This window comes from Fopius arisanus, unplaced genomic scaffold (genome assembly GCF_000806365.1).
Source record: "Fopius arisanus strain USDA-PBARC FA_bdor unplaced genomic scaffold, ASM80636v1 scaffold00032, whole genome shotgun sequence".
In the NCBI taxonomy this organism is placed as follows: Eukaryota; Metazoa; Arthropoda; class Insecta; order Hymenoptera; family Braconidae; genus Fopius; species Fopius arisanus.
The window spans coordinates 255415-276470 of NW_011887771.1; the positions used below are offsets into that span (position 1 = coordinate 255415).

The 21056-nt window shown below is 32.9% G+C and overlaps 1 protein-coding gene across 1 annotated transcript in view; it reads left to right on the forward strand.

Moving 5' to 3' along the window:
- The window catches only part of trol (terribly reduced optic lobes), a 131224-nt gene that overhangs the window by 20745 nt on the left and 89423 nt on the right, over positions 1-21056 (forward strand). Inside the window, exons 2-9 of the mRNA XM_011303637.1 lie at positions 8543-8696; positions 9037-9173; positions 9675-9831; positions 10618-10786; positions 11374-11534; positions 11806-11940; positions 12387-12611; positions 13831-13947. Coding sequence (XP_011301939.1) covers positions 8543-8696; positions 9037-9173; positions 9675-9831; positions 10618-10786; positions 11374-11534; positions 11806-11940; positions 12387-12611; positions 13831-13947 — 1255 coding nt within the window. The remainder of the gene's footprint in view (positions 1-8542; positions 8697-9036; positions 9174-9674; positions 9832-10617; positions 10787-11373; positions 11535-11805; positions 11941-12386; positions 12612-13830; positions 13948-21056) is intronic.

The following is a 21056-nucleotide window of genomic DNA, read 5'->3' on the forward strand; positions in this document are numbered from 1 at the left end:
CCAACATTCTCAAACCACATTTTTTCAGAATCATCACAGAAATTAATTTAATACGCAATACATGGCTTATACGAGACTAGAATAATTTATAACCAATCGTTGAATGCTGCACTGTGCAATTCACTGATTGAGCTATCAATGTCAATCATCGAAGCATCTGGTTTAATTCAACGAGCGATCTTGTTTGTACTAGTTTAGAGAAAGCCCGACGTCTTTCATTGAATAAAAAATATACTTTTTTCTTTTGTATACCGGTATCGTAAATTATCAGTGATACTCATCAATTCTCAGTACCAGTCGCCAGAACCTAGACCGAGTGTAATAGTTTCATCGGATTGATGTAAAAAAAAACGATAAAAATCAATAGTACAAACGGGTGATGAGTTTTTCTCATTCTGTTTATGCGGTTGTAACCTCGGGCGAGGAAATCTGGTGACCGGACGTGATATTATGAGAACGAATAGAAATATTGCGAAGAGAATGTTTCTCCCTAGAACCGAAGCTAAATCTTGTAAATGTTTGGCGGTCAGAAATAGAGGTACGCGTAAATGCTATGAAATGTGATTTGCAAAGGTTTATATTTGCGTGCCTTGAGCACTCAGCATTGGAATTTCAATTCAATCGTTATGAAAATCGATTTCCCACTCTCCCGCGTTATACATCGGATGATCAAACATTTATTTTTATTCCAGAAGAATTAGTTAATCATTTGTTCGATAAACAAGTCGATGTAGATATTGAACTCGAATTCATGTCGACTTGGCAATTCCTCAAATCATTATTCATTGGCTGGGATTAGAGTTGACTAGTTACTCGTCGTTTAACACAATGACGAATCTATTGAGATCAAATTGTGGAACGATTAATTGACAGATAATGAGATGATTATCTTGATGAAGTTAGCAGTCAATTCGCGAGATCTGACGATTCAATTCAACACCGAAATTATTTTGGTAATGAGCATAATTTCAGAAATATTTGCATAATTATATAAATTCATTCGGCGATTGATTTTTATTGTTTTTTTTCTACGTTTCATATTTTTTTTACAGCCCGGGTTTTCTCGTTTATGTGGAGTTTATTGTTCTTTTTTATATAATAATATATATAATAATAATGGAAGATTTATATATTGTTATATATTGTTATGAGTTATATATTGTATCTATATGTAGTTTAAATAATCCCTATGGGATTTTGCAAATTGTAAATTATGGTAAAAAATAATAATGATAATGAGCGATTGCTAATCTCAATTTAACTTCATTATGGATGAATTACGATTAATGACATTGTAAATAATGCATGCAGATGCGGGTATTTCTTCAGATTAATTGAGTGAGCAATTATAGATTTTATTTTGTTAGAATCACTAGTTTTTTTCCAATAGTAATTTCCACTTGGCACTGTAAGGCCTTGAATAAATAATCGTGATTGCTTTTATTAAGCGATTTGTAATGTGAATCGAGACAAATATCTGAATGGTTTTCAATGCATTCCAGGGATTGCGCAGAGAAAACAAACTTTTAAAAGTTATTAAAAAATGGATAAACTTTTCAGCCCTCTATTTTTATTTTCTAAGTGGGAAGTATAATCGTTGTTTTTAATTGTTTTTACAATCATAATTTTTGAATTAATACGCATTTTATTTATTTTCAATGAATTTTAATTCTCAATTCAAATTGTTATTTTTTAGTTCGCACATTTTTTCTCCAAATGTCAGGTAAAGTGAATAGTATTTTCGTTTTAAGAACTGAATAGAATTTAGAATGAGAATGAAAATGAGCAGAACTGTCTTGAATTTAGAATGAGAATATTTCAAGAATTTGTGGAATTGTAGAAATAATCAGAATTATAATTGGATTTATCATTGAGAAAAGATAAAAACAAACTCAGGAAATTTGTAAAATAATTTCATCCTTTTTTAATATTTAGAATTTTAACTTTTGAGTGGAAGCTTTGGATGGCTCATCTTTTCAATTTTACTGGAAAATTATGTGAAATGCTATGAAAATACAAAATTTCTAGTAATAGTAAAGGATAGATTTTTCCATTAAAAAAAAATAAAAACACGATAAAAATGAGTAAAATGTAAGCTAAAAATCCGAAATTACGCCAACTAATTATGGAGTAATTACATGAGAGTACATCTGGGTAGAATTTCTGATAGAATTCAAATCGATCGATCAAATATTTTAAGACAACAATTTTCCGAAAATCCTTCTCGAAAATCTTTTTTTCGAATATCTCAAAAACTGTTTTTTCTGCGTGATTATTGTCGAACTGTGTCGAACTCGGATTAAATTCGATTATCCTGATGCATTTTGAAAATGTACGTTCCCCTTCCTTCTTCCACATTCGACACTCCAATACAGGATTACCCCAAGGGACGCTCCCTGATCCTCTCAGAAGCGATTTGTAGTGCGTGAAAAAAAAAGCGAATAATACCTGAAAAAATCCCCCAAATTTTTCGAAGTAAATCTCTCGAGCGGATGTTGGTTACAAAATCCTTCATCAACGTTTTCGACAACAACTCATTGTCACCCCGTAGTCATGAAAAGTTGGTGTGGACTCTAAAACGCGTTATTCTTCCATATAACTTGTTAAAATGCAAAGGTGCGGTTAAACGGAGTCTTTCTCAGGAGATTTGGCGCGTTGACTCGTTAGTATTCTGCACCAGTTGTTTTCTCCCCTCATCCCCCGATTTTTTTTCTAAGAGAGTGTCCTCTCCGTTCAACTACCCAGCCTACATGTAACATGTTCTTCGCATTAATATACCATGGGTTTAAGACAAAGGACGAGCGATCGTCCTGCTCTATTTCGTTGGATTTTTTTTGTCTTCTCCACACCACTTCTTCACACCTTCACTTGCCTCTTTATCACTGAGGAGCCGAGGACTAGAGGGTAGAGCCACCACGTCCAATGGACCAGTCGTAGATTTTCGTTAGGATGGCAGGTATATTAGATTGGAGATTAGAGATTCTTTACTTTCATTTTTTTTTACCTTCGGATTGAAGCTATTCGGGAATTATACGTTTTCTTTTAATAAATCCAGATTTAACGAAAAATGTCACCACTTTTTCAACCCCTCATGAAAATATATTTTTTTTAATCATTATAGAGTTAACGGGCTCAGTTTAAATAACTTTTACAATGTTATTATGTGCAATTACAATTATGTACAAATTATGAATAATTTGTTGGATTCTTCCACTAGGAAGTGGAGATCAATCAATTCGCCGAGCAGCTCGGGCTACCAGCAACCAGCTGTCATTTATGAATAACTTGCCTCTATATATTACTCTTTCCTTTCATCAACATCATTATTGTTAATCAACTATCCACTAGAACCTATAAACCTATTGAAAAAGGATATTTTTGGATGAAATAATTTTAAATTATCCTCAAACTTTCTTACTTTAATTTCTATCTCACTTTAATTTTGTCAAAAAAATCCTGAACGACTGAAGAAATCGCTTCAAATGTGTAGGTGAAGTTATATTGCCAACAATTTAATTGGATGACTCGATCTTTCATTTATTCCATTCTTTCCATCAATTCCATTCTTTCCATACAAGTCCATTCTTGTAGTTCAACATATATTGCAGATCATTTAATCAAATGACGCAATCTTTCATTTATTGTTAACAATTAAACTTTAGCTAAAGACTCGATATAATGTAAGCTAGATTATTAATGTCCAATCTTGCTTGCTCGAGAGTTTGTAAAAGAGTGTCTCTCGTCACCAGGTCGTCCAGGGTGACAGGTCTGCCCAAAAGATAAGGCCCTTTTTCTATGGGGTTGGTTGTTTCGGTCATAAACAACCTAAGTGTTTCCATTATTCCCTGCGATCTGTTACAACGGGTCGCGCTTGTTCGTTTTAACGTCCAAAATCATTTCCAACAATTTTTGATGAGTTTTTGGTTTCTTGACAGTTAAATTTTCAGAGGTCACTTAACCGAAAGATTCTATTTCGAAATAGATTACTGTTATTAATGACTCAAGCGAACTCATAAAAGCGTCTTCTGCCTAGTGCTCTCACATATCATTGAAAAATGTATGTCTCAATTTCTCGTGCCAAATTCCATAAATTTCTATTGTGTTGCAACTCCACAGGAATTTCAGAACATCTTGTCATTCAAAATTCAGAATTTCTTGGAAAATTCAAACAATTTTTTATACATGAATGTCTCGAATTTTCCAGTGATTTTCAAGTTTTTCAATTAAAAATATCGGAAATCGAATTCAATTTGAGTGAGAATTCATTGAAAATTTTCAATTAGAACTGAATTCAAACTCAAATAACTGAAAATTCAGAGAACGCTGTGATTAATGATTCAAGAAATTTCTAGAACTCTGAAATAAATAATGACTTTCGTCCAGTAATTTAAATAACCATAAAAAATCCACATATTTTAATAATTCGGAAAACTAGATTTGACGTTTGCAAGAACAAAGTCTAGTCTTTCGGTTCTTAATTTTAAATTGAATCGCTAAACTATATTTGGCGGTTCGAAAGATTAATTTCAGATGTTCAAGTCTCCATTTCAGACGGAGAAGTTGGAAATGAAGCTTTCCAAATTTATTTATTCGAACTTGAGACTCACATAAATTATTTGAGTTTTGAAATACTGGAATTGAGCCTTTAAGTTCAGTTTTTAAACGAATTAAGTTTAAACATTCAAATAACTTGACTTAAATTATCTAAATATCGAATCAAGATACCTTGCATCTCTAAATGAGACTCAAGACTCCTATCAAATTTTCACAGAATCTACAAAAAGATTTTTGTTTAGGTGTAATTATTATCACATATATAATTTTTCCACGAGGAAATGACTAATGGGTATGCCCATTCATTTTTCAGTATAAATAATCTGTAAGGATGCTTATGAATTATTAGTCAACTGTCCATGAAGGATAATTTTTTTTTTCTAAAATCGTGCGTACAAGTGCTTTCAAATTCCACTGCACCCAAGTAACTCGCCTTCATTCCATCGTTTTCTTGGTGATAGATAATTAGTAATCGCATCTATCAAAATATGGAACGAGGTGACAGGAAAAATTGAGGGGCTCGATTAATGATCCTGTCATCATCACTGTACCAGCCTGACGTCATATTCAATATAGGATTGTCCAATCCAAGATCGATATTTAAAGGATCGATTGTTTTAGACCCAATACTCGATTTTTCTATTATACATTTTTTCTTTTTCTTTTACTTCGATTGCTACAAATTTCCGCTGTCATTGGACGGGACCAAATGACGTGATGAGTTATATTTGTAAATGATGGGCCAAATGGGTAGATCATTTATAGATATAATTTTAAATCGATAACTTCTTTAACGCTGTGGACCTCATAAAAATTTGTTGCATTTGTAATGTTGAATATATCCGTATGAAGTTAAGAATATTGATGAGACAAAGTTGAAACGTGACGGAATTAATTATTAAGAATTTCTATTCTAAAATTCTGTGGATATTCTGTGGAGACCCAATTTTTGAATCTGGTATTCTCATAAAAGGTCATAATAAACCTCCATTCACCCATCATTCTTCGATTTGTTTCTAAGGTATTTATTTATTGTATTTTAAGCAAGTTTATGTCTGGGTAGCGACAACGCGATAAAAAAATCGTGAGAGATCAGTTTTTCATGAATCACTGTTTCATTCTGAGTTTAAATCGAATTAAATCAGTTCTGAAATCATTTTAAATTATTTAAAAACTCATTCAAATAATCCCTCAAATCAATTATTGTCCTGATTATTATGCTGATCGAGCTGGAATGGGTCGATCCGAACCGATTCGGTCAATCGATCATTTAACGTTGATGAAGAAACTAAATTTTCAGTATAGGTTTGTTAAGTCTTCACAATGCTGGTAACGAATAAAAAAAGAAAGAAAAAATTAAAGGGGGGAAATATGCTGAGGATTTCGGACTGCATGGGCCACCAACTCACTGTTTTGTCGAAGTATGAGCACGTACTTGGCCACCACCAGGAAAAAGGATCATGGAGTGGACTTAGCGTTGAAATCCCCACCCTCTTCCTGGTAAAACTTGCACGGAATAACAAAGTTTTCCGTTTTACCCGTGTTACGTTGCGAAAAGGGCTACAAGGTGCTCTATGTCCTCTCCTTTTAAATTAAAGAGATCAAACTCAAAAGTCACGGCATCACACCTTTTTTTAAGTTGAAAATCCGAGGAAAAACGAGGGATTATTACCCTTCATATATAAAATTTATTATCGCACTGTTATTTTACAAGTTTATATATAATCTGTGACCGCTCTTTATTTTATGCAATAATAATATTACCCCTCAGAATATTCCAAAAAATATTACAAAGGGAAGAGTTATGATGTTAAATTAAATTATGATTAAATTATGATGATAAATTAAATTGTTTACTGCATAGAAGTATTATACTGGCAAAATATTGTTGCTCTCAATTATTTATTAATCAGTATCCCTAGGTCTAGTGGATTGTTGTGATTTGTTTGAGTGAGTTGGGGATTACTTTGGTGTACATGAAGAAATCGATATATTTTGCGTACCATATTACTACCTGAGGATTTATATTGTTGAAATATTGTGGAGTATCTTCGAGGTGTCAGTCATAACAGTTATTTTGTCATTTGAAATATTGATTTTTATATTGCTGGAAAAATTAAGGTAACAATAATTAATTGTAACAAAATACAAAGACAATTAATTGTAATGAGTAAAAATTCGGGAGTAATTGACAATTATATACCAATTATGAGAATTTATTATTTTTTTCCATGTTATTATAATGTTTTGGAATAATGTGTGTTTTGTTGACATATTTTTAGCTGTAATATTCTTTGTTGTTATTTTAATAGATAACCATATGGTCATGTATAATATGATATAATATATGTATCATGATTATTATAAGGGAGAACAAACGAATCACTTATTCAATTATTCCTTGAACTCTTTAATGAGGGATATCTCTCAATGGAACAATGATATGTAAAAAAGAAAAATCAGCGATAAATAGCGGAATTTTGAGTTATCATCTGCGCAATTTCTTGTAACACAATTTTTTTCACATTCCCAAGTGTCTTTGATGTTAAACACATAGGGCGCATAGTGAAACCGTAAATATCAAATATTGACATTAGAATTGCGTGTCGCATAAACAAGCGCCTTAACCAAACGGTATCGTTTATTTGTCTGGAGTTGTATTAAAAATAAGAATGGAGGAAAAGTGAAAAATTCAACAGCTTACGTAAGGGTATTCGAATGGGCACGTGGTTACGTACTATACAAATTCCCCCGAGAATCAAACACGGCGAATTATTTTTGGAACCAACTAATAGACTTTTGCTACTCTAGAAACACTTCGAATCTATCTTTTTTTTCTCGTGAGAGCCTTTGTTTTACTTATTTTTGCTTCTTGGGAGATTCAGCTTTCACCCTTGGACAATATATACTTACATCCGGTGTTGAAGAGGGATTTGACGGGTTGAATATAGTACTGTGCCACAGCGGCGAAACTTGAGACATTCCTCATGTCTAAGAATGACGGTCTATTGCAAATCCAATGGAAAAATTAAAAGAAAGTTTTCAATCCTTTAAATTTAAAATTGGTCACGTCTACGGGAAAAATTCTGACAAATTTCTCTCCTTGAGAAAAAATCGGAGGTGTTTTCACCCTCAAAGTTAGTGAAATAGGAAAACTGAAGGAATTAACAATTAGTAATTATTAATTAGGAATAATTAGGAATGAAAGAAACAAGTTGAAATGAAAAAGGAATAATTGTGTAATATCGCTTGGGGTTGGTAAATTTTCTTAGGTTTTTTTCCCAGTGGAAAAAATTTGAATGAAGTAACAAAAAAAATAGAGTAAAAATGATGCATTGAGTATGAAGTTTACGAATCACGACTGACGATGGAGAGAAGCGGACAAAATGGCCCGCCGATCCTGAATTTATATGGTGTGTTTAGGTGAGAATTGGTTCTTTATGAGTGGCACGTGAGGATACTTCATACGATACTTGCCAAGGCAAAGTTGAGACGTGCAAAACGCCAAAACGTCGCAATCGTTACGATGAGAATCTTTTTCGTGCTACACCGTGGTATATTCTCGGACACAGTGGATCGTAACCCACATACGTATTTGCTTTTTTTTATTTCTCTCCTACACTCTGCCTTTTATTTTTTCAACAACTATTTTATAACGCTCGTTTGAGCCGCGCCTACAATCCTACAATCGTCATATCAGAGCATATGCAAAATTTGGATTCCATAATTAAAATCGATAACAATCCACTCAATTTTTGACCTATTGTTCTCACCTCTGGAAACTTTCCTTGAAAGATTAATTTTTTCTTGTTCAATTGAAAAAAAAATCAATTTTACAAGGTGTAAAGATTTATTCCTTCGACTTTGTCAATCATATTGGGTTGATATAATATAAAAAATGAGAATTACTCCATTATGTACGTATTATACGTGCGTAATTATATTTGAAATATTTAAAAAATTGCATGAATAATTTATTTTGTTACAGAATGATGACTTGGTATTTGATTCAGAGGGAAAACAGTCGCCACTTTCAATTCCAGTAGCTGATAACACTGAGGACACATTCTTCAGTCGAGTTAAAAGGCAATTGAATTTATTTGATTGGTTCAAGCCAGTGACTACTACAACAGTGGCTCCAAGTAAGAAAATTGTTCATCCACCTGAGAATTCTAAATAGTTTACCAATTTTCTTGCTAAACGGTAAATTGGGATAAGTGCATTCTTTCGATGGCAGTTTTCAGCCAATATCTCGTGATTGAGGGAAGATAACGATATTTTTATAATTACCTGTTTTGTAGCTCTTATATTTCTCTATAAAGAATGTTCTTATAAAAAAATCGTTATGTTCATTCAATTCCGAGATATTGGATGAAATTTAGTCAAAAACTTGCATTTATCCTTGCATACCACTTGGCTAGTGAATTCATTGTTCGTCATTTTTACCGGAATCAATTATTTATCATGTCATTATTTTAATAGATACAGAATCAACTACAGAAGCTTTAACAGAATTTATCCATCCTACTACTGCACAGCATCATCGACCTGCTAGAAATAGTGAAGAGAAGACTGATGAATCGAATTATGTGAATGGAAATGTCGATGCAAATGAAGAAGTAAGCAGTTTTTTATTTTTTAATTAATCCAGTAAATAAATTAAATGTTCGGGTTGTTTGTTAGTAAACGAGAAACTGAACTGAGAGGGAAACAAAATTTGCAAAGCGATAAATCGATTCAAGTCGATTTGGATTATTGAAAAATCGAATTTATAATTAATTCTCAAGATATCACAAATTCAATAATTGCTGATTTATAATATTCTTAAACTAATGCAATTACTTGAGAGAAGATTATTCAAAGATATATTTGTGACACCCGATAAAGATGAGTAAAATAATAATAATAATCCTCCGGTGAATCATCACTGAAATTATCGCCTCTTATTACAATCTTACCATTTAAAAATCTATAAATCGTAATTATCTTTGGAGTCTTCTTCCACTGATAATTTCCCACTCGTTTATTTAGAACGGGGAACAAAAATGCGATTACAAATAATTAATGCATAAAGAATATGAATCTGATCTAAATAATTCATTAAATATTTCAAATGTCAGGACAATGATATCGAAGACACGGCTCCCTCAAGACACAGATCTAATTACGATAATCCAGATGATGAGGATCTTGCTGCTGGCTCTGGTGAGGTCGAAGGAAGTGCCACTGATGATTCGATTGATATTACCGGACGGCCAGATGGAGAAAGACAAGCCAGTGAGTACTTTTCATTCAATGCAATTGTATTTGATTATTTCATTATTAGTACGCATTTGATTACAACTCAATGACCGAATAGATAAATGGAATTAAATACCTCATTATGGCAATAATGAATACTTAAACAGAAAGTCTGATGTTCAATAAACATTCTGTTTTTTCACTAAAAAATTAATTGATTCGTTATGCATTCATTCAATTATTGTTCAATTAATAAATTAGTTAGAGATTAATTATTGATGAATTGGCAACAGCTAAAACCAATTGAGACCATTTTTAAGTGAAGATTAGTAGACTAATTGCTGTATTTATTGTTCGTTTAGGAATTATTGATCACCGTATTCTCAATTATCCGAGTAATTAGATTAAATTATTGATCAATAATATAGTATGCCAGGAGGACGGAGTCAAATTGAATGAGAGAAAGGACGAATTTAAATATTGAAAAAGAACATTTGAAATTAATCTGTGGCTGAAGGTTGTTCTGCAGTTTTCAAAGAGTGTCTTGTAATCTGAGAAGTCTAAATGATTTTAATAGACTTTTTGGGTAGCCTTTGAAAATATTTATACAGAAAATTATTATAATAATTTAATTCATATTGCAATCAAATTATATCAAATTATCTACAGCAATTTAGTTAGGATTGAGTATAATTATGAACATATTGAGGTGATTCTCTGGAGTTGTCGATTTATTTTCGGAATAGTTATTTTTCAATTGATCAGATTTGACTCAGTTATCCAATAAAAATCAGAGATATTCTGCTGTTATTCTTGATACAGCCTTCTACCGAATTACTGTGACTCTACAAGAACCGTACATCGCTGAATACGCTGACATAAGGAGTCCCCAGTACGTACAGTTGAGCAGAAATTTGACACAAGCACTCGATGAATTGTTGTCTCAACGCATTCCCAACCACGATCATGTCGCCAATGTCGTCAAGATATCGTGAGTAGCCCCATCACCTCATAGAATAGAATAATTTCTACAAAATTTGGAATAGTTTTTAAATAAAAAATCACTTAGTAATGAGTGCTGATACCTCTTCCAAATGATTTTTCCGAAAACTGAGACAAATGGTAATTTTTCCTTGCAGCAATTGAGTTTTTTTTTATAATACCTGCCTGTAAAGGTCACTTTTCCGAACCGTCCAGTGGGCGTCTCGTGCGTAAAGCTTCACTTGTAAATTCACTTTACGCAAGACCTTGACTTTTACGCATTCAGTACACAAAAATAACTACTTACCCCCCTCCCCCTCGTCGCCGCTTTCAAAAATAGGATATTTTACGCGTGCGTACGAAAAAACGGTCTTTTACACACTAATGCAAATTATTTTCCATTAAATTCAGTCCGACTGAATATTCTGGATTCAATTTAGTTATGATATTAGTTGAGTCCATTGAGTTTTACTGGAAATGTTTTTTGGAGGATTTACATGAACTAATTACCAATCCCTTTTTATCTGAGAAGGATGGGCGGATGAAATTGATAACAAATATTTAGTTATGATTGTTTAATGGTCTTAAATTTTCTAGACCAACCGATGATGCCTTTACTTCGGAGGTAATGCTAGATGTCGGATCAACTACTCCTCACGAGTCTCAAGTGCGGGAAATTCTGGAAGAGCAGTTGCAGATGCATGTGCTTGGAAATGTTCAGGTCTCTCCCGAAGGATTTACATTCCGTAGTTTTCCAGGTGAGCAACAGGTGTAATTCCCCCGAGTGGTACGATTAAAGTTTCAAAAAATTTGTTTTCACTAAAAGAATAATTTTTAAATAATTCAAGCAAGACACTAGCTAGTTTTTTATTGTTCGTTAATTAAGTGTTATGATTAACTGTAGAACATTTTTTTTTTAATGAAAAAGTCATTTAAAAGTTCAATAATGCAAGTTAACGATTGAGAAAAGTTTGGGTAATTATGTTCATGTATTTTTGTTTATTTTTTTGTAATTTCAATGTACATTAGAGTGTTCTGAGCACACTCACCTTAAATGTAGAGATGGTACTTGCGTGCCTTTGAGTGCACGTTGCGATGGTGTAGCTCAGTGTCCAGATGAGTCTGACGAGTCTGACTGCACGGCAAGAACTACTGAGGAAACTCGTAAGTCTTCTGTACTCCCTTTTTTACAATTCAAAAATCATCCCGTAATTTTGAATTAATCAATTTTTTATGACTTTAACTGTGACGGCAATTTGTTTAATTAATTTATCGATTTATCACTTTCATTATTTTTCGTTTGAAGACATTTGCAAATAATTTTCATTAAATCTTTTCATGTGATTGAATTATTCCAATTCGTCATTCATATCATTAAATTTATTTTTTGATATTCCAAATATTAGATTATGTTCATTTCTCATGTGAAGAAGTTCGTCAAGATTCTGTAATTTATTTTTATCATTAGCTATTCTCGTTCTGATTGTTGATTAATCTTTTTTTAAATGACTTTCACTTGGGATTTTTTTAACTTGTCACATGGTTTATTTAATTTATTCATTTATTGTTTTAATTATTGAGTTATAATTTTTGGTTTGATAACACTAAAGGAACCGAGACAGTTTACGAGAGTGAAACCGAGTATCCAGGTATTCTATCACCCACTCATATTACAACGCAGAGCAGAAATTCACCAGAATCTTCCCCTGGGAATAATTGTCGTGGCGATGATGCAGTTCCTTGTAAGGATAGAAGTAGATACATTTGTTCGGTGCAAGAGTGCGATGGCATTCCTGATTGTGATGACGGTAGTGATGAGAAGGGTTGCGAAACGAGTAGGTTTATATCATTATTTTTTTTCTTATTTATTTTCGTATTCATTTTTAACTTCCAAATAAAACCTTTTCGTGAATTGTTCGGAATATTTTATATTTAACATTAATTTGGCCTCATTCTTTGCGAACTTTCGACCCGATTCCTCTCCTCGGTTTTTGAGTGAGCGACAGCAATTTATCAAATATGTTTTAATACTTATAATTTATTTTCCACGAATTATTGAACAGATTTCGATAAATCTTCTTGAAACTTTAAACATCCTTCTGAATGTTTTCTATCTTGTTTATACGGAGTTTTTGAGATTTTCCAATACTTTTCATTTGAAAATTCAATAAGGAAGCGATAAAACGGCTCAAGTCCAAAATAGGCAATTCCAGAAGCGACAAAGAAGGGATTGTCAGGCTGTTGTTGTAAATTTATGCAAATTAATTAATGAATTTCATTTGATTTTAAGTTTGTTAATGCTAATAGTTGCACCTTCTGCAACCATTTATTCCTTAAAATTCTGGGATTTAGCTCAAATTGTATTTCGCACTCAAGATTTAATGACTTATTGTTAATAGTTTTTCATTTTTCAAGTATTTTCTCACAAATTTTTCAGAAACAATTGATAAAATTGACGCGAAACAATATGTCTCCCGAAGTTTCATCGCTATTAAACAATTTGCCTATGTTACATTTGCAAAAATTTGCAAAACTTCACAAAAAATTTGTGTCATTGAATAATGATAAAACCCAAAAACGGTACATTTTTTCACGTCAATCCGATCGAGGGTTTCTCAAAAATTCACCAAAAACTTAAAAAAATGAGAAGATATCAACATATCAAGATATCAACTCTTTAAACCCTTACATTTCATTACAAAAAGTCATTAGATATTTTACGCGGCTTCACCCCTTTCTGTGCGAAATGCGTTGTAGCCTCGAGAGATGATTCCAGTGCTAATTTTATTTTCCATAACAATCGACTTAAACCGTTTTATCATTTCGCCGCTGAATTCTCCGACTCTTCACCGCAAAATATCCGCATTAAGAAATCAACTTCAAATTTGACATGAACCATGATCACTGCAATAGCTGGTGATAATCGAAATCAAATAATGAACACCTGAGATATACAATTTTCTACGAAAAGTGGTGTCCTCCGAAAATATCTTGATTACGAGAGTACATTATTTTACGAGTAATAAATTTTATTTTCATTAATTCTGATCACAGGCTGTGGAAGTGACGAATTCTCCTGTGACGTTGGCCGGTGCATCCTGCAGAGGCAACGGTGTGATTTTATCCAGAATTGTGATGATGGCAGTGATGAAAGAAATTGCAACTATCCCGGTAAGTTCTCATAATTATAGTTATCGCCTGTCTGCGATATCTGTTGTACCGACGATTGTTAGAAAAGCGTATTATCAAACGAGAGCTGCAACCCTCTGCGCCTCTGCTACCCTCTCCCTCGGTAATACATGAGTTATCAATTTATTCGAAAAATAAATAGAGAACTCGAAGAATCTCATTTATTTATAAAACTTACATTACTAGGCGAGACGTTAGCCTAGTAGTCAGCTAGTTAGACTGTATGAAACAGATTCTATAATCGATCTATCGACCGATTTGATTTATCCGAAGTTGTTTAATGTTTACTGATTGAACAACTTCAGATAAATGTTATGAACATCCCTTCATTCATTCACTTTTTTTATCTTGGCGACTTCATCAATAATAAGCAAAAACGAAATCCTAGTAGATATTCTTCCTGCAAGATAATAACGAATTATTCTCTGGGTCAAACATAAAAATTATGAGATATTGAAAATAATAACCAGTGAGTATAAATTCAGCTCTACAACCGATATGAGATTGATAATAATAATCTATTGATAATCGCGTCGAAAATTGGTTATTTAACAACAAATTTTCATGGTAAAACATTTAAAGTCGGAAAAGTGAAAAATTTTCAATCTGTGACGTACCGCAATACGAAATTGATATATCACCTGTAAAAATGAACCAAAAGGATGGATTGGAAGGAATGACGTATACAAATTTCTATTCAGCCCACTTCGGAGTAGAAAAGAATCCAATCGAATGAAATTTTTCGCGTGAACCATAAAAATTTATGTTTTTCCGAAATCTCTTAAAAGTCAATGAAAAATAGTCAGAGTGGGATGAATTAGGTGTTAATTAGAAGCTCATAGATTCCATCAAACAGGAAGAGCGAATTTAGCGCGGAAAGCATTGAAAAAACCAGAGGTACAGTTACGGGTGTTTTGTAGGGGATTCCACCCTCCACAAAAAAGCCCATTTTCCCCATTTATTCATTAGTAAAACTCTTCAATTATGATATATAATGAGATAAAAAATGAATTATGCGATAAAAATAGAGGTACAATAAAAGAAAAGTTGATTAAGGATTAAACAAGTATCTTAATGTTTCGCGGGCGATGTGCGCGGTTATGTCCCGAAAAAAAAAAATAGGGAAAGTAATAAAAGAGCAGAAGAGAGAAAAATGAATAAAAAAAGAAGAGAAAAAGGTGGAAGGGACGAAGAGGAGGTGTCAGCAAAGCGAGGGAGACGATCGAATGAATATTCAACGTTGTAAGAGCTTTTTCATCTCGATGCTGGGGCTTCCGACATACCTCAACCCTCGCACCACCTCTTCATCTCTTCCTCACGCTTGGACCGACTTCGAGGATCATCATGAGTGTTATACATCCAACAATGCGGAAAAGGACAGCAACCGGAAGTCACACTGATGATAGAAATGTTTCTCGTTTCGTCTCAACTTCCGGGCTTCATCTAAACACCCGCTGTATTATGGGTACAAACTTGAAGAGAAGATTTTCCTCAGAGTGAGGAATTTCATTCAACTCTGTGGTGGAGTTTGCATTGTTTGGGGCTTTTAAATTTCCGGTTTCGAGGTATTGCCGATCAATTGTAGTCCCATACGGTGGATTTTTTTAAATGCCAAAAAAGGAAACACTAAAATCGGTTGTACTTTCTGTTTTATCTTTTATGGAAAAACGCAATGTCTTGGCCACAGTTATATTTAAAAACCTGTAATTTTTGTTAGTTCGTTAAAAATGGATAGATAAGGGGAGGGAAAAAGTTGGGGGGGAGAAAGAAGAAGAGCGAGTGTAGGTCGTGGCTTTTGCTGCTTTGCTTAATCAATATTTGAGAATTTCTCGTTGACAAGGAGAAATTGTGAGGATAATAAAAAATAAGAGAATCACGAAGAGTGGATTTCTCTATCCAAAAAGGCGCGTTTACTCTGTCGTTTGTAATACACTGAGCCTCTATGGACAATTATGAGGAAATGCAGAGAGGAAATGGTTAAAAGGCAGTGCACGCCAGGCACTACCACGACAAATGTCAAATACCAGTGGCTCTTGGCATTAATTCAGTTTTCCGAAATTATTTTTTTTCTTGTTATCATTTATTAGATATAAATACCCTTTCATTGGGGATTTATAATATGGGGTATTCCAAGTGGAATGAATGAACCCTCACATGTTCAGTTCTAAAAATATATTCATATATATTTATATATTTTTGTCACAAATAACCAAATGATGATTTTTATAAAGATTTTTTGACGCATGAACTCCCCGAAAATTTAAAAAAAAAGATTATCGAACAATTATCCATCTGATTAGATTGTTTATTACTTCAGAACATTGCATGAGTATGAACATTAGGAGTACTGTGACATTTATAAAATTTCATGGTGCGTTTTAATTACTTAACGGGTGACAGCGGTAATTAGTCCTTGAACCTCTTTGATGAGTAATGAAGCTCTGGTTGTTATTACACTTATCACGGAATTACAGATGTTTTCCAGTAAATTTTTACGCTTTTGGAATTACTGTCAAAAAATTCGGTTGAATTGACATTAAAAAATGGAATGTTATTTCTAATAAATTAGCAAAAAATTCCAGAATTTTCGTTTGTCATTTTTACTTATCCGTGATTGTTTTCTCAGCTCTATTCTTTTTTTTACATTTATTTCCTATTATCGCCAGTATTGTATTGAAATTATCATTTTCGAATCCAATTGAATTCAATTAAAGAAGAATAATTCGCGACAGTTCCAAAATTTAAATATTTCCAAATTACATATCTTAAATAATCATATAAATATCAACAAAACTTCAACAAAAACATTAAGTTATCATTGAAGTCACAACTCAAAAAATTTGGAAAATTAATAAATAAATTAAATTTTAATCAATATCGATTAATATCGATTACGGTTCAATACTTACACATACGGAAACAAATTATTTTTTTTTTACCGATAAATTTGCGTCCAATTGCAGATGAACTTTAGAAAAGTTCCCATGCATAAGGGAGAGCTGGTTAAAATTGTAAACTTGTGGAAAATTGATTTTAACTCATTCACAGTTATTTATTTCCGCCAAAAAATGGAGACAGTCTAAAAGTGTCCCAGTATTTTTTTGTGAATTCAATGTTGTCTCCTAATTATCCTGTTGCTTTCTTACTTTTTTTATTTTTCGACATTCTCAAAAAATCCGCCATCTAACTTGAACGCGTATTTAACCCGCATTCCATTTTATCATATGTCCCATTTCGCCTGCACCTTTCCTACATATATACATAAATATATACACACTGACGATACATATATAAGTACATACACACCGACGGACGCGATCCAAAAAACCGATTTTTCGAATTTTTGGGATGTAATCGACTCACATAACAAAAATTTCAATTTCAGTGATTATAATGCTTCCGTACGGAAGCAAAAAAGTGACCCCATTTATACATAATAAATCGTAAATCTACAAACATTATAATTGCCGTAAATATACCAGTGGCGCCGGTACATGCTGCCAGGCTCAAAGAGATCGCCTGTGTCCATAATGATCACGCAGTTGCTCGTTTAATTGAACGGCGTCTTGTAATAAACCCGATAAGGAAATCCGGGCTCTTTTTCTCATTCGGCCTCCCACATGGTCATGCTATGCTGTATTTCACATACTTAAGAATTCTTGTGTTTTCTCCACTAAAGTTACTGATGAAATGCACAAACATGAAAAATTCAAGATTTTTCATTTCTGCATTTTAGGATATCTCATTTTTATCTGACATCCAAATAAAATGAAGACAAAAAAAATCAATCGAATAATAAAAAAATGATTTGCCTGAGATGAATAAAAGATGTATTTAAATTGAGTCAATTTTTATCTCAAAATCAATAAATTTTATCGGAAATTCGGGTGAAAATGTCTTGAAATCGAAGTCACAAAGGTTTCGGAATTTTCATGTATGTGAGTTTCAATTGAATTCCAGTGAAAAACACGGAAAGTCGTGGTTTTCATATTAAATAATAATTGATTTTTTCTATTGGAAATGGGATAGTTAAATTAATTAAAACAGTTAATAAACACTAATCACTATTTCTTTATTAAAATCGCACGAGGAAGAATACCGCCTGAACTCTATCAATATCTCCAAGAGATTAATGACCAGCTACAAAGACCATAAGAACATTCCTCACCAAAGAAAGAACCCTATAATGGTTTATTGTAAAACCATTGTTTATGTTTATACAAACTCTGAGGCGACTCCGTGAAGCCCTTCATATCGATTAATTTTTGTAATCATCATAAATCAGTTCAATATATTTCTAACTGTTATTGCCCATTGTAAATATTAACATTGAGTCCAAATGCAAAATTTTTAATTACACGTACAATATAAAAAATTATAAATTCATGAATTTTGTTTATTAAGAGAGATTCTAGCACTTGAATTCTACAGTCATTTCGTGTGGCTTTCTCATTGCCAAATACTTCCAATTTTTCTACCTGAAATTTCAAGTGAGTATACAAAAAAATATATTCCTAGTAAATGTGCAACGACAAGTCGTCAAATTTTTTTTTCCACGCAACCCCAACGTAAAGTTCATTAATAATAAAAAAATAAAGTAAAAATTCGGAGCGTCTCATTCATCCAAACAAGTATCATTAGAATTTTCCATCAAATGCACTCTATACTCCCCAGACTCCATACCCTAATCGGACAAAGGTAATAATTCCCAAATAATTACCATGATGTAATTATTTGGATATTGTCGGTAGAATGAGTTTCACACTTTTGGGTATTCATTGTGGGCTAGGTGTCGGTGGAAAATAATAAGAAAAAAATGAAAAAAGGGGAGCACTCGTCCTTCACAGTTTTCTGTATCTCTAAATTAAATTCCTCCCCCAACCCTCATCTCACCCTTTTTGTGAGTGCGATAAGCAACCGCTGTACAACGGTAGAGACCAGATTGGTAGGCGTAACCCTGCTTGGTAGTAATAGTTTTCACACTCCTCCGTCCAGTCATAAAACAATACGACCTGTAGCTCACATAGTACTTCATGCAGAGGTAAACCTCTCCCTCTATGCATTATTCTGGCTCAATGCACATATATCCAAGGTACAGAGACAAATGATTCACCCGCTGGTTTCCTCATGATTTTTGCTCTGCGTGAGGGCAATCACAATTTTTTTTTTTATTTCTTTCTATTTTTATTTCATCGCTCTTTTTGTTTAGCCCGAAAAATTCATTCGAGTTCGGAGATGCAAATCCAAATGCTGGAATTATTTTCATCGCTGTGAGAATGAAAGGATTAATTATTTAGTTTTCCACTCTTCATTGGCTTGTGAACATTGGAGAACATAAATTGTCACGCCCGTCATTCGATATTTAAACTAACCTGTACGCTTTTAGGGATTTATTCACTTGATGGATTTATAATAATGACAAACTATATGATATATCACATTCGAGGAAAGCGTTGAAATTATTCTGCAGTTTCAGACTCGTGTGGCACTGAAAACCCTTTGCAGTTGAGAAAATTCTGGTAATAATTATTATGAATTTTTAATAATTTAACAATTTAATTGTGGTTGATGTTCGATTTGCGCAGTGCCAAACTGAGTATTCGTGAATTTTCAGGACGAACTGAAGATTCTGTAAAGATTAAACATGAATTCGACTTTACATAATTAAATATGCGACTAACATGATATTCAAGTAAATTTCGGATAAGGAAAACTTATTAGTTATTTAATACTCGATCGGGAATAATGTGTATATTAAATAATGCGTCTGTCGTGGTTGTAGGAGATGGATTAGCAAATTAATAAATAACTCTCAGAAATTTCTTGAAATTTTCATCACAAATTCCTCTGAGTGTTGAATTTTTATTTAAATGAGTTTAAATTCCATTTCAATTACCGACGATTATCGCGAAAGTTCTATAAAAAATGTAATTAATAAGAAATATAAGGAGTACAATTAAATTCCACGAATTCCAATTTCAATCAATGAATTTCAATCAAAAACCGCCACTACGTTTTTGATTTGTTTAACAAATAGTGCAATATGGGAGTTTTCATGTTAAACAATAATTGATTTCCCGTGCAAGTTCCACATCAAATACAATTGAATCCTGAATAAACGAAACAAACACGAAAATATCTTGAATTTTCAAAATTTCAGTTTCTCCGCGCCATATGAACTTGAAAATAAAGAATTATCAGGATGCAATTTTGCAACAGTGAAGTTGAAAATGAAGATTTTTGAAAATTTGGATTCTCCTTTGATTATGAAGAATGACATGTCAGAATTAAAGTGGCATTTCCTCTTTTGCACGTATATGAGACCAAGGGCTCTTGTAATTACTCCCATCTTGGCGTCCTCATTGTATAATTAAACATCATTTCTGTCGTCATTTTTTCATCTCTTGAACCGAAAAATTTGAATAAGAGGCTAGTGCCGAAGACACCAGTGGGTCGAGGAGACATACCTATTTCTCTCTCCCTTCTATCTCGCATATTTAAACCAACTGGATAATCAAAAGGGGTTCTGGTGCAAATGTTCGAGGCTGGGGTGAATTCCAAAGGTTGCCAGTTTTAAGCTGTCGCCCCCCTCCACGGCATGTATAATTACATCGAATTATTAACATTAGTGGAGAAAATTGAAGATTATTACTTTCGGGTAAACTGCATGATAGAGTTGATGATGTATTGTTGGGAGAACTCTATTCAGTCCATTTACCGGGGGATTAATCCTGCATTATTAATTAAAAATCGTCATTCATAAGGCGATGACATGATAGAAGATATTGCTGAATTAATTTGGAGCTTTCAGGTCTGGAAATAAATCAGAGTCATTGATAGATATGTGCGTTTTGGTGTTTATATTGATTCAATATATTTCAATGGTGGTTTGTTAATTACTGACATGATCCATTTTCCTGTTTACAATGCACGAATATTAATGCAACGAGATAAACAATTGTCATTCGAAGTAGTTGAATGTTAATCAATTATTGAATTGTTTTAATTTTTGATCACTGACATTCAACGGTAACAAATTATAATCATTCTCATTGTATTCTAGTCATGTCGAATAATCAACTTTATTCCAA